Below are 14,205 nucleotides of genomic sequence, written 5' to 3'. Positions count from 1 at the left end.
CTCAAATCATTTATACTATACTTCAAGGCCCTATTTCAATTAGCTGTTTCTGTGTTGGGCTTATGTAATGCTAATATTTACATTACTATGACAGGCTAAAATAGCTTCCGTAGAAGTTTTGTTTGAATACATTGCATTTTCCTTTGGTGCCCCATGAGGAGCATGACTCTGACTGACGCATGCTTCGGTAAAATGAAAATCAACTCTGCATTTCCACTTTTTCTCCAAAACATGGCTGCATTCAGTGGGTGACTTGACTGACTGAAATGAATCTGACTTGAGCTGTGTAATTATCATAAATCTCGCTGTTGCACACACAAGTAGCAATTATTTTAAACAATGGGTGCTATATTTAAATTCCACTCTACGGAAAAGTGAAAGTTGAAAGTTTTTTCCCTTTCATTTCTGCTCATCATGCTGTGTACGCTGCAGAAACAGACATTTTGTGCAGTTATGCCTCTCACTGACAGAAACAATGGCAATTACTTTGGCTGATAAGTGCTCATGCTGAATCTGGGGACAGCTGAGAACAATTTGAGGTCAAAAAGCCATGTATTGAAATAAAAAGAATGAACAGCAACATCCCCACTTTGAGCCTGGATTATACACTTTATTATTTCCATTTCCCATCTGCTTTTCAGTTCTTTTCTGCTATCTATTAAAAAAAAAGAAGAAGAAGGCTAAAATTTGGTAGTTGCATTCAGGTGCATCGCAACTAGCAAGAATCGTCTAATTATCAAGAAAAACAATGTGTGTGTACCACTAGTTTCTAGGAACGAAAACAGAACTCTCGCTAGCACAAGTTACCTTTTTGAAGCAGGTACCTCTTGATCTGCTTTTAACAGAAAATCCAACTGACCCCATGATAGCCCTCAAGAACTACTACGAGAGACACTACAGCCAGTATCCTAGACAATAACAGTTGAGCTGCAGTGGCTCATAAAAGCACTGAACTGCAGGAGCGTATAAAACAACAGCATGCATTCATAATTTCTTTATGTATGTAAAAAATATGTCAAAATTAAACAAACATTTGCATAAATAATCTGCAAATGCAATGCAAATAACGTGCAAATTCAAATAACACAAATTTTCTTTTAAAAACAACAATAATAAGGCAGAGAAAGAACACGACCATACCACTGTCTGATGATTGACCTGAATGACTTCATCTCCAGCATGGATTTTCTTGCAGCGGTCAGCCAGTGACTGATGGAAAAACAGAGAGACCGAGTCATTAAAAGCAGCTCTGATTCAAGTAAAGTATAAATAGTGAACGAACAGTGAGGTGAAACTCTGCAAAGGTGAGCAGAAAGACATTTGCACTTACTCCCTCTGTGGTGCCGGTGATCACATGCAAACCATCATATGTTGATTTGATATACATGCCCTGTGGGAATATAGCAGATATGTAAATGACTGCCTTGTAAAGCACAGCATTAGGAGTCAGCATCATCTGCACCTCAGCTCAGCCCCGCAGTCATTTACAGTACAGACTAATCCATATTTGCAAATCTCCATTTGTTTTAATCTGCTTGTGGTGCAAAACTGGTAGAAAATCTGGGTTTTTACTCAGTGAAAGCCTGAGAGGGAAAGTGCTTTTATACACATCTCAATTTGTTTCAGTAGTCTTAAACAACTAGAGGAAAGTCATAAAATATCACACGGGTGCACTTTCTTTAAATGCACAGAACACTCTGCAAACTTGTGTCATGTAACGAGTCCCTCGCAAGCAGATTAAATCAAAGATAAATGATTGTTTATCTGCAAATACTTTTAGTCTGGTGCTGCAAAAAGAAAAAAAAAACCTTCAAGGCTTTCACTAAAAGGGGTCAAAAGTACAAGACAAACAAACACACAACTATTTACACACAGATATGCATGAAAATACATGCATAACTATGTGACACACACACACACACACACACACACACCGAGTCACACGCAGAAACGTAGAAGCAGCATGCCAGTCTTCAAGATGAGTGGAAGAGGTTTATTTTTAGGCTACTTGACCCACTGTTGTGTTCAGGTTTCACTGAACGGATGAAAGAACTTCCATGCCCAATGCTAGCGTTTATGTGTGGGGGGTGGGGCTTTCACTGTGGCCCCAAGCAAGGAGCTTGTGCCCGAGTGTAGGTCAGTGCAAAGATGGAGTCCAACAAAGGGGAGTGTTTATATACAGTGCAAGAAAAGTATTCTCTGCTTCTAAACAGTTATATACAATCCTAAAAGTAAGTGCTAACAGAATTGCCGGTTGCTGTATTCTATTTGCTTGCATTTCACTCATCTGAATATGGCCAATATGTTGTTTTTATGTCACATTTTATCCACTGACTCACATGCCCACCAGCTCAGCAAAACCTAGTTTGGGGTCAGCTAATGTGAGTTACATTAGATATCGTGCTGAAAAGCAGCACGCAAGGTTTAAAATCTACAATCCATATTTCAGATGTTCTGTTTGCTTTGAAATGCAATTTTGGTCATTCCCAGAAAACTTGACATGACATTATTATCCCCAAGTTGAAATTCCAGAGATAGATATGACAAAAAAAAGTAATCAAAAGAAAAATTGTATGCCTACTTCTTGATGCCTCTACAGGTATGTACAGATAACCAAATATATATACAGCTGTAGTCAGGCTTGACCAAGCCTTTAATGAAAATAGCCTCTGTATGCTTCAAAAAGTAAGTGTGTGCTGTTCCATTAGAAAACTGTATTTATAAAAACTTTAACTGGAAAATCAGGCAAAGTTAGTACTGGGCTTGAGCAGAAATATGTTCGCAGTGAGTAAGAGAAACGCTTAAGAGAATTTGCACATGCCATATTTGTATAAAACAAAATACTCTGTCATGCTGTTTAATCGTCATTAGTACGATTCACATTAGTAAGTTTTGTACTTTACTGTTTTGGCTTTTCCCTGTGTTCATCAAACCTGAAAAACAATTTAACATCTTGATATTTTAAGTATATTTCAAGTTTGTGAAAAGTATATTGAAATACTTGTTATGTGTATTTGTTATGTACGCCTTGTTACGTATAGTGAAGTACAAGGTGTGTATGCCTGGGATTACTGTGTGATAGATGAACCACTCCTAAGAAATACCTACAAATTTCTGCCTTTCCTGTAATTATTAGTTAATCAGCTATGTGGCTATGTAGTCTACATAAAATGTGTCATTTATTTGTTGACTTATTATAGTATCTTTTCAAACTAATAAGAATTTATTACGTACTTATTATTATTTTACAATAAAGCAGCATGAATGTTTCTGCTGGGTTTCTGAAGCTACACCAAAAAAATCCTTTAAAAAAGTTCTTTCAAATCTAGATTTCATAAGTCTTGAAAAAGTGAGATACAAAATCTGAGCTGGATAATTAAAACCGAACCCCTTTCCCCAAAACGGGTGTGATTCTGAGAGTCTGAGGGAGGGTCACTCTTACCAAGCCTTCAGTGGATTTTATGTTGGGGAGCTGCACAACCTCCAAATGTGCAGACTGGGACACCATGGGATCCGAGGAGAGCGAGATAATTTGGTCGCACACTTCAGACAGTGTTTTACACTGCGGAGGACACATTAGGGATAAATACAATCTTCAGGCTTGCACATATTAGTTTAATTATTTCTTCGATAGAACAACATTTCAAACTCACCACATTCAGGATCTTGTTTTCTGTTTCATACACAGAGCAGTCCTGAGGAATATTCAGAAAGCACTGTTACCTCAAGAGAATTTGTCAAAATGAAGTTATTATTGGCATTTCTGCTGTAGGTGGATATAAGCAAAAACCGAGCAGCTTGGCACCTATAACCCCCAACACTCCCACACAGGCAGGCACAAACACAAAACAAATGAATCACCAATGCGGAGGCACATCTTTCCCTCTCTCTTTCACTCTGCCAGTCTTCCTCTCTCTCAGCCTTCAATTATTTTCCCTTTTGCCCTCTTTCACTCTCACTTTTAATGTTTTCCCACTTTAATTTTTCTCTTAACTCTATATAAACATTATATTCCACAGAGCCCAACCTAAAACCTGTATAGTTCTCTTAGTTTTAACTGGTCTTTAGAGGCTCTATATGACTGACAGACCCAGATACAATAAAATGAAACTGCAGTTTATGATAAGCATCTATCATTTCTATCACTTTAGAATATATTTTTAGGTCACTCTTTGAGGTGGCTCTAATTAGGATGCTGCTTTACATGAAAGCATATCTGACAGATGAGAAACAAGTTGTGAAGTAGTCAAGTCCAATTTCAGCTTCTCATTATCACTGACAGCTGCAAAATCTAAAACTAATAAAAAAGCAGGATGTACTGAAAGGGGAAAAAATTGTGTAAATGTATATCTGCTTTAGGGTTTAGAAAGATTTTAAATTTATGCAGGGAATGAAGAAACATTTTTGAGATTTCATTTTAAAAATCATAAGCACATTTACCAAAGAACCAGGTATTTTTCCAATTCTGCCGTTATACTTTAATATGGATCAGCTTCCTTTTTTCTGACAGAGGCTTTGTGATGATCCCAAGTTTGCTCTGTACAGTATGAAGTAATACAGTACAACAGGATATGATACAATAAATCATTTCATATTTGTTACCTGTTGTACAATTGTAGTGAGCTCAAGACATAGCTGGATAACATTGTTTCTGGTCACAGAGTAATCTGCCACTGCTGCAAATGGAGATCTGAAAAAGAAAGAGCACCTGGAATGAACCATTAGATCATTCTTCCTTTGAGACTCAGTCACTGGTAAATTTTACATATTTTTTTTACCAGCATTTCTCCCTTTACATTTTAGGATTCCTCACATTTCTGCCTATGTTAGTCTGTTTTGGGGTTTTTATTTTGGAATGTGACGTCTGTAATGCTTTTAACACATTTAATAATATTCACATTTCTCCTAAGGCCGAGAGCAGCTGACGTAGAGCAGAGATTATTAGTTGCTGTTCTGCTTTTTCCAAATAACCTCACAAGTGCGTCCTATCCACTGTCAACAAACGCAGCGTCGACTCCCACGTTTCTATTTGTACAATTTGGTCAACAATTAAGCATTTTCAAACATGAAATGAAACACGGATTAGTGAATTTTAATTGGGATGAATGCTGTAAATCATGTCAGCTATAATGGGGGAAAGGCAAAGCAAATCACTTTGTTATTTTTGCTGAACGTTGTCAGCTTTGAACTTCCAAATTCATCAAACACAAACAGACACAAACACACAGACTGGCACAATCCCACAGGGAAGCAAGGATAAAGAGACATATAAATAGACTTTCTCGGTGTCTTTTTGGCCACCCTGTCAAAATCTACTTATATAAGACTTTTACTCATCTTTTCTTGTCAAATGATTGGTCATGGACATTACACAGAAAAACAAAACCAGTCTGTATCTGTTAAAAAAACAAATCCCAAATCAGACTACATGTACCAATGCATGTAAACAGGACTGTCTCATTCCTGTTTGATGTCAGTTATATATTTATAATTAATTCAAATTATTATTATATCTTTTTGCTTGCAATTAGCACGGTTGTAAGTTTGTATCTAAGACGAATCTAAGGAAATGTATGCAAGAATATACCCAGTATGCATATAAATATGTGTCCATGTGAACCTGTATTTATGTGTTTGTGTATGTAGTTGTAAATGGGACCAGTACCTGAATCTACACAGCTCTGTGGGGCCCTTTTTCACAGTGTGCGTCCACATGTTTATACATGACTTACCAAATGTTTAAATTCATCTTTTTGCAAATCTCACCTGTCAAGCCACGCCAAAAGGCTTTTGGCAGCAGCAATGAGGTCCACCACTGAAGTTAGAAAGTCGTTGGGCAGCTTGCGGGTGGCTCGGCCGTCATAATGGCCACTGCGCCGCCTGCCTGTGATGAAATTCTGCAGGTTCTTGGCAGATGCGTTAAGCTTATGAGAAAGCGTTTTGAGATTCTCAGTCTCCAGCCCATAATTCTAGAGGGGAGAGGAAAGTAAATTCACTGTGTTTGACCAGTTTGTCAGTGTTTGCTTTCACTGTGACACATTCCAAGAATATCCCCAGCCTGGAGATAGAAACCAATTGTTTTCTGATGGCACTTTATAAATAGGAATACTACAGCCGACCAGCCCACCACGCTCCACAACAGAAAGGCTCCACATATGATGAAAATGTGTGAAATCAGCTGTCACTTTGCACGCCTGAGCATCGTTGAGCGCTCATTACACTTTGCGGCTAACTGCACGTGTAGGCCTATGGGCAGCTATCATGTCATGGGTTTCTTGGGAGGGGAGAGCGCAGCAGGAGGGCCACTAATCATATTTAATACAGCAGTGTCTGAGAGACTTAAAACTAAATCCCAGTTACATAAGTAGCTTTAGGGCTGAAGCAGGGCCCCCTGTGCAGCGATGCAGGATGAGTGGACTTTAGATTCAGATTGCATCTGTGACCTTAGGCTGGTAATCTCCACCCAATTTTTCTATAGATCTCAAGAGTTAACACAAACCCAGGTCCAACTTTATTGCACCTTGTCTCTGTTATTTCTGCTTCTCATTTATCATTTACCATATTTTACTTTTATATTACTGCAGTCTAACTTTCTTTGGTTCAAAAACAGAAAATTTGAATTAAATACTGGAATTATATGTGCAAGTGAATATAAAAAAACCCCTCAAAATAAAGGAAATTATTAGGAGAGAAAATTATTTAGCTGGATGCTAAAGACACCTTACAAAAAGACTTTACATTTTCATTTCCTCTTGTGGTAAACTGGACAGCATGGCCAGAGTAAGTATTCTCAATTAGATGCAAAGCATTTATATGATTCACCCTTACACCCCCTACAGTGGGGCAGGGATAGCTCAGTAGGTAGAGTGGTGGCCCCATGATTGGAAGGTCGGGGTTCGATTCCCCTGAACAGCTACCCTGAGGTACCCCTGAGTAAGGTACCGTCCCTACACACTGCTCCCCGGGCGCCCAATGGCTGCCCACTGCTTCACTGAGTGAATGGGTTAAATGCAGAGAGGGATTTTCCCCACGGGGACCAATAAAGTACACTTACTGAGCATCCAATCCAACACCAAATAGTTCTTTCGTGTAGTTCCTGTTATATAAAGTGAAAAGTTTCCAAACCCCAACATAATCAGTACAAACTGCTTAACGGTATTTGTCCCTTATTTCAAACAGTTATTTTATAAATAATCTAAGAGTGAGTAAAAGAGTAAAAAACAATAATAAATTACTTCCTCAATCAAATCGTGTTTTCCAGAGTAAATAAATTGTAACATTTTCACTGCAAATTTTAAGCACCAATATGGACACTTTTAGTAAGTAGGGTCTAAAAATATGTTCACATTGACGGACAAAAGAGAACATTTGGGAACAGCTATCCTGGGAAAACCTCCATTTAAGAAAAAATGTTCCTTAAATGAAGCAAAGCCTCCAAGCTAGTTCAGAAACACAGCTCAAGCTGCTCTGCGTCACTCTCCTTGCATCATATACCAAATATACCTTCCTGATCTGGTGGTCTATTTAAGCTACATAACTTTCCATCTCTCCGTCTGACATGCTAGTGCCGCTGCCGAATCGCCCCTTTACGCTCCAGGGATATATTTGCTCATGAGTCCCCAGTTTTATATGTAACATATTTGCACACAGAGACCAGAATCTGCTTCCAGTGCATTTTTTAATCTGTAGCATGCTTCTGATGATTGCAGTATATATTCGTTCATTTTAATGCCGTTCATTTGGCCATTACATGACTGACCCCTAAATCTTACATTCTCGTGTTAGAAACAAGTCGAGGTCTCTACTCTGTATGCAGTAACATCCAGAATGAATATTATAAGGAGAATAAATATTATGCTCCAGCTACTCCAGCTGCACATTAGCCAAATCAGCAGAACAGCAATCTATCATGCTGACACTAACAAAACTTGTGTTTTGGGAAACTAAGAGCAGAAATCCCTTCGAGATGAAGCAGTAATCCATGTCAACACTAACGACAGTTGTAAGATTTGCCTGTGGAAGATCTTTTGGCCAGATTAGTAACTCTGGTAGATTTGCTGTGATGTTTAAAAATTGGGGCCTAAAGCAATCCTATCTACATCCACTTATTCCTGGAATGACTGATTTCGTTAACTGACAGTCTTTGCAGTGATAATAACAATATAGAAATTGCATCATTACTAAATATATCAACTGCTTACTGGAAAATATCTTTATTCTGTAACTTGTTATCTTCACTGACTTGTTAAATGATTTCACAGAGCTGCAGAGGTGCCAAATGTTCGACAGAAACTTCATCCGACAGCACTGACTTTCCAAAGTGACAGTAGAAAGTAGTGGGAAGATGGTGTGGGAAACTTGGACTCACCAGAGCACAGAGTAAGTCCACAGCCTCCAGTATCAGCTCCTGGTGGCCAATTCTGGATACTCCCAAATCTTCCAGCTCCTGGTGGGTGATACGCAGCAGCTGCTCCCCCCCTACTTTCTCCTTCTCAAAGGTCTTGATGTACTGCTGCAGGCAGTCGTCCAGCCCTTGGGGGAACACAAAGGACAAGAAAACTTTCAGCACAGCTCAAAAGCATGAATTTTTATTTGCAGACTGCATCAGATTTTCAGATTTCTTGTGAAACCACTGTTTGCATTATGCATTCTAACAGGACTTGATATCACTTGCTTTGCCAGAATATGTGCTGTAAATCTGTAAAGTGTGAGCACAGGTTGTATTTTGCTGTGTGCGAGTGTGAAGCAGTCTGTGTCAAGACAAGAAATCTGACACACTCCCCCTCGTCAACAGTTCTGAGCTGCATTTTCAGCTTCAAACCAGAAAACGCTTTCAGCTAGAAAGAAGCTATGTAGGTGTGCTCGAGTTGTTTTACATATTCAGCTACTGCAGCAGGTGTGAAATCTTTTGGAGAAAGAGTTGATGAAGTGCAGCAGACGAAAACAAACTAAGTGATTCTGTAACTTCTGTCTGCGTCAACAGACACCCTGAAATGTATGACTAGAAACTGTTTTCTAAAAAGTATATACACAGGGTAAATCAAAAACTTACAAAAAAAAAGAAAGTCTGTTACCAAAGCATCCCAAGAAAAGCCTTCAAAAAATACCTCAAGCCGTGATGAGGGGGCCGAGCAGTTCAGTAGGTGATAAGGGGACCTAACAGTCCCCATGGCAACTTATTTTGATCATGTTAAAAGCATGGCTGTGAGCTCTGATTGGAAAAATGTGTTTTTGCTTATTGCACATCCCCAGTGGTGATTTTTCTTCACGAACAACCAAAGGAAGGACTGCAAAGTCCATACACCTGTTCTGAAGAAAATACATGTTGCCACTGCCTTACGATCTTACAGTTAGGTTGAAAGGTCTCATAATTAGTTTTAAGGCTAATAATTCAAGAGGTATCTGCTTATTGGAGTCCCAAATAATGGTAAAAGCCACAAATTTGCAAACATGCTCTGGAGTCCACGTACCACGCTTGGTTTTGGTTTTGATTGATCAAAGCATTGAGGAGGTAAGACCTCACTTCCAGTTTATCAGTTTAGCTAATACTTAGGCCAGTACTTTTGAAAAGTTAAACTAAAAAACTAGGCTTGATCTGAAGATCATCTTTGCCAGTTTTTGTATAGACTGTTTTAAGTCTGTCACATTTTTTGTGATAATCTAATATGGCAGCGTGTCCCCGGAGTGCGATTTGAACTTGAAAGGTTGATCTGAGGACTTGATCATATGGTTGAATGGTTAGGAGAGGAGTGCATAAAAGCAACTCTAACTTTAACTCGGTACCTCAGCAGAGCTGGCAATATCATCAAGGACCACTCTCACCCCAGCAACCAACTGTTTGAATTATTACCGTCAGGCCGACGGTACAGGTCACATAAAACCAGGACAAACAGATTCAGGGATAGCTTCTTTCCCAGAGCTATCACCGTAGTAAATAAGCACAAAAACAACTGAACCTATTCCATACCGTCACTGTCATTATATTATGCTGCTATTCATACTGTCATCATATTAATGCTGCTATCCTGTATATATTGTACATACTATTGTTTGAGTACTTACGATTGTTTTTTTTGTACTTTTTATATTTTACATTTATATTTATTATTGAAACTTGCACCAAGGGAGTGGCACTCCAATTTCGTTGTACTCTGTACAATGACAATAAAGGCTATTCTATTCTAACCCACTGGTCCTCGAGGTGTTAGCATTAAACATTGAAAAGAATCAGGAGACTGCCGCAGTTATTGATGGCGTGTCTCTGTAATGCATGAAAGTATTTACTTCAGAAGCTGCACTGTGTCCCGATGATGTAAATTATGTTGCAAATCGAGCATGCAGAATCATGTTGCATAAACTAAACCACAATTTGATTTATTTTCTATATGAAATTTGATTTGATAATTGATGTTTCTGCCTCAGGCTTCCTAGAAACTCATTTACTTATTTATGTTTTATTCACTTTCAGATCAAGCAAACACATTAATAAATGAGCTACAAGGGAGCAGCTTTTGTATTGCTTTTCCTATACATTTAATCTTCTCAGGCCCTATTTCTCCCTTTTCACTCTCTTTCTCTTTAACACACACAGGGTTAGTTCTTTCCTCATCCTGTCTTTTTATTGCAGTGGACCAATCATATACATGTGTCTCAGTGCTAAGCTTCAACCCCATCAAGCATTCAGATCAGGTTTAGCTGGCAGCTAAACGGTCGAGAGGAAACAGGGAGTTTCATGGTTTTGCATAACATTTAAAGGCTTAACTAATGAGCCTCTTTACCAAGTTAATTGAGACTCATCATGTCAATGAAGTATTCCCCATGTTGCCATAGAAACCACAAAGCAGGTTTTTCGGCAGGGGTTCTCGCTGACCGTGGGGTAATATAAAGAAATAAGAAAAGGGAGAACATGATAGTTTGCAAAAAGTGACTACATGCTAGCATGAGATATTGAGCTGGTGAAGTTATCAGCTACTTTAGCATTTTATAACTCCCAGAGCGTTTCACATTTCTAAATGACATTATAAAGCATCTTGTGGATATGTGCTGTATAAATGATTTTTACTATAAATAAAAGGGGAACATGGCACAAAATGGCACTAATAGTCTCTATTCTCTATTTTTCCATTGAAATCTGCCATGTTTTGTTTCATATTTTGCTGAAAGCCTTATGCAAAAGAACAATGTGCAATAGAAATCCCTTTTTGGTGGAATGGAAAGACATCTCAGCCACATCAATTTTCCTGTCTCTTGCATGTCAGTCAGATTATCAGGCACGCTGAGGAGAAATTAAAAGCACAGCGTTGACACATTATGATCTCCATTCTAGATAATCCACTGGCATTGTAAGGAGAGAGAGCTCTTTAGGGCGGTTAAGCATTGTTATTATGGATCTGTGTTGATCTGACTTGTCATTGATCGCTGTCGTCGTCTGTGTTAGACAAGAAGACAGTGAGGGTTTGCACTGAAAGATAAAAACTGATATGCCTTGCAAGACAACAAATATGTTTAAAAACACCCAGACGGTACAAAGTGCAACACTGCATTGAAATGCACATATTTTATGTGTTTGCACTGATACCCTTCACCTAGTAAGAACCAATTTCCAGTCAAGCTGGAATTCTTTTCGCTTTTGTGATGAGGATCTATTCTTTAAAGCAGCTTGGGAATAAAGCGTCTAGCTCACACAAAACACTAACAGGGGGTGGAGAGTGGGACTGTGGGAAGGTCACGGGGTGCCCCTATTTGGCCTCCTGTGACATCACGGAGCGGGTATGGTAATAATGGAACCTGTGAATGCTAACGACAAAACGCTGCCAGTCCTCCGGGTTCGATAATGGATGCGAGACAAGAATGAAACCCCCTCCACCCCATCGTTTCCTCTGTTTCAGTGTCTCTCCGTGCCACTCACTCCCTCACTTTAAATTACCATTACTGGGCTCTAGGCACAAGAACTGTCTCTGCTCCACTTGTCAGATGTGGGACACTGAAGAGTCCTCTCTCGTTTCCAATCTCCACTCCTTGCTCTTTACATACCTCACTTGTGCCACCAGCGTATTTACAGATCATCTTGGATCTCCTTTAAAACTATTGCGGACATTCAATTTCAGCCCATCTCAGCGTCTAATCATCCCTGTGTGTCTCTATAAATAAAGCTGCACATGGATCTTGTTTCCTTTCTGAGCAAGCATCCAGTCCTAAACAGCCTGTTTATAAGGCCACATCAGATTGAGGTACAATCTGTAATACACAACTCATACTAAGAACCGTCTGATCCTTGCAATCATGACATATCTGAGCCAGCAGAAAAGGCCTACAGGCTTAGAATAATAATGCTCGCTTGTGTGTATGTGCATATGTGCGTGTGTGTGTGTTGAGGCGGTAAAGATGCAGGCCTATGGATGTGTATGTTTCATCTGAAACAGGCCATTGCCTGACACGTGAGCACGTGGCTTTGAAAAACAACACACATCGCAGGAGCGCTTATGTGAGTTAAAAGACAAATACACAGGCAGATCGCGTCCTCCCACTGAGTTTAAGGTCTCCTCTTACATTTCTATCACATTTCCCCTCAAAGTACCAACTTTGTAATGCAAAGAGACAATAAAGCAGCATGGCTAATGAGAAATCTGTGCCCTGAAAGTATTCCTGACAGTCTGTGGAAGTAAATCCTCCACAGCTGTTTGGGACATTTATAGATCTTTGGAGCCTGAATAAGCGGACAAATTTCCTCAAAGGAGCCGCTCATCCGACAGCTGTACTGAGACTAGCGGATGATGAATTAATTGCAACAACAACTGTATGTCTATCTAACCCCTTTCCAGTCCTCAATTCAGTCTAAATGTCACAGTCTCTCTCTCTCAAGAAGAAAATCTTAAAAGTGCTTCATCACCAAACTGAACCTCATTATTCTGCTGGAGGAGCCCTGAAAAATGAAAAAAAAAAAAAAAAAAGAGGAATGTTTTGATTCGCATTTAAGTGATTTTTGTGGGGATTTTATGTTTGTTTTGTTTTTTTTGAGTGAATAATCTTTATGATAGGCCTCAGGATTTAGGTACCCTTGGGAGGTTTTGAAACTACTAGAAGCTCATCTAAGTCAGCTGTGACTTCTTAATGACTTGAGCATCTGTGGATAAACATATCACAGATGGCTGTACAAGCTCTGATAGTGTACTGCTCTCCCAGCTCTGTTTTTATTCTGTGCACATGCAAAGCCTGGTCAATAACTCGAACCTCTTTTTCTTTCCTCCTCCACACAGATTCTGCACCCAGATCCAGCGAGAGGGGGAATCATTCGTGTGTAATTACTAGATCTCCGCTACAACCATCTGCGAGGCAGCCTTATGTTAACAATGACCACCGCAGGACACAATAGACGGGTTTTCCGTGTAGAGCTGTTTGAATCTGAGAACATCTTTTTTAAAAGGAGTGGGGGGGGCAAGACGTTTGCAAGCTAGAAGTGCTTGAAAAAAAAAAAGATCGATTAACTGATTTAAGGCTGTGATTAAAAGCTTCCCGAAGCTGCAAGGCGACGAGGCGAAACCCCGAGGCTCAGCAGGTGTTTTGGCATCTCGAGTCAGTCTGTGTTGAAATGCATTTCAGCGCAACACCACACATGCGATTCACTGCAGCGCAGCAGTTTAATGGTCATCGCGTCTGATGCCTTACCTTTCATCCAGTCAACCACCTGACTAGAGCTCCACTTGCTCACGGGCTCCATAACCAGTGCCATGGTAGAAGTTTGTCTTCGCGCTTGACAAAAGAAAAAAAAATCCCACGCACACACACTCCCCACAAACCAAACTCCCCACCCAAAACGTTAAAAAAAAAAACAAATAGAAAGAAAATTAGAAAAGATATTAAAATAGGCTTGATTCAGTGACCATCTAAAGTCTTCTGTGATTGGTTTTGAGTATTTACAAACAAATCGAGGTAGGTCCAAAAGGTCCAAAATGTCGCTGTGAGAAGCCCGAGTGCAGCTCGGCGGACTTGTGCACATTCATGTGCTCTTCACTTGCTTGAAAGAGCTCTTTTACTTGTGATTCATGTCAGGCTCGGATGCTGGTGGGTCGCTGCTGCCCGACCCCTCTTCCAAAATGCATCCCAGTACCATCCAGAGCGGAGAACAACGCGCAGACTGTTACTTCACACTGGCGTCTGGGAAGGATGGGTTCGCTCTGAGCATCCTCCCTCATACACAGACATGGA

At 39.7% G+C, this 14,205-nt stretch overlaps 1 protein-coding gene across 4 annotated transcripts in view; it reads right to left on the bottom strand.

Moving 5' to 3' along the window:
* LOC146660452 (connector enhancer of kinase suppressor of ras 2-like) overlaps positions 1-14,205 on the bottom strand; it is a 31,983-nt gene extending 17,778 nt beyond the window's left edge. For 2 of the 4 annotated variants that reach the window (XM_085420322.1, XM_085420323.1), the window contains exons 1-8: positions 13,666-14,205; positions 8,369-8,532; positions 5,767-5,969; positions 4,603-4,708; positions 3,654-3,695; positions 3,443-3,562; positions 1,331-1,390; positions 1,141-1,209 (exon numbers count right to left, since the gene is read on the bottom strand). In XM_085420322.1, the coding sequence (XP_085276448.1) occupies positions 1,141-1,209; positions 1,331-1,390; positions 3,443-3,562; positions 3,654-3,695; positions 4,603-4,708; positions 5,767-5,969; positions 8,369-8,532; positions 13,666-13,729 (828 nt within the window). In that variant the 5' untranslated portion in view covers positions 13,730-14,205. The remainder of the gene's footprint in view (positions 1-1,140; positions 1,210-1,330; positions 1,391-3,442; positions 3,563-3,653; positions 3,696-4,602; positions 4,709-5,766; positions 5,970-8,368; positions 8,533-13,665) is intronic. The other 2 variants (XM_085420324.1, XM_085420325.1) reach the window with 1 other exon arrangement.

This window comes from Rhamphochromis longiceps, linkage group LG10 (genome assembly GCF_057381845.1).
Source record: "Rhamphochromis longiceps isolate RC_006_pf linkage group LG10, R_longiceps_female_GT1.1, whole genome shotgun sequence".
NCBI lineage: Eukaryota > Metazoa > Chordata > Actinopteri > Cichliformes > Cichlidae > Rhamphochromis > Rhamphochromis longiceps.
This window is presented reverse-complemented; position numbering and strand designations above follow the sequence as displayed.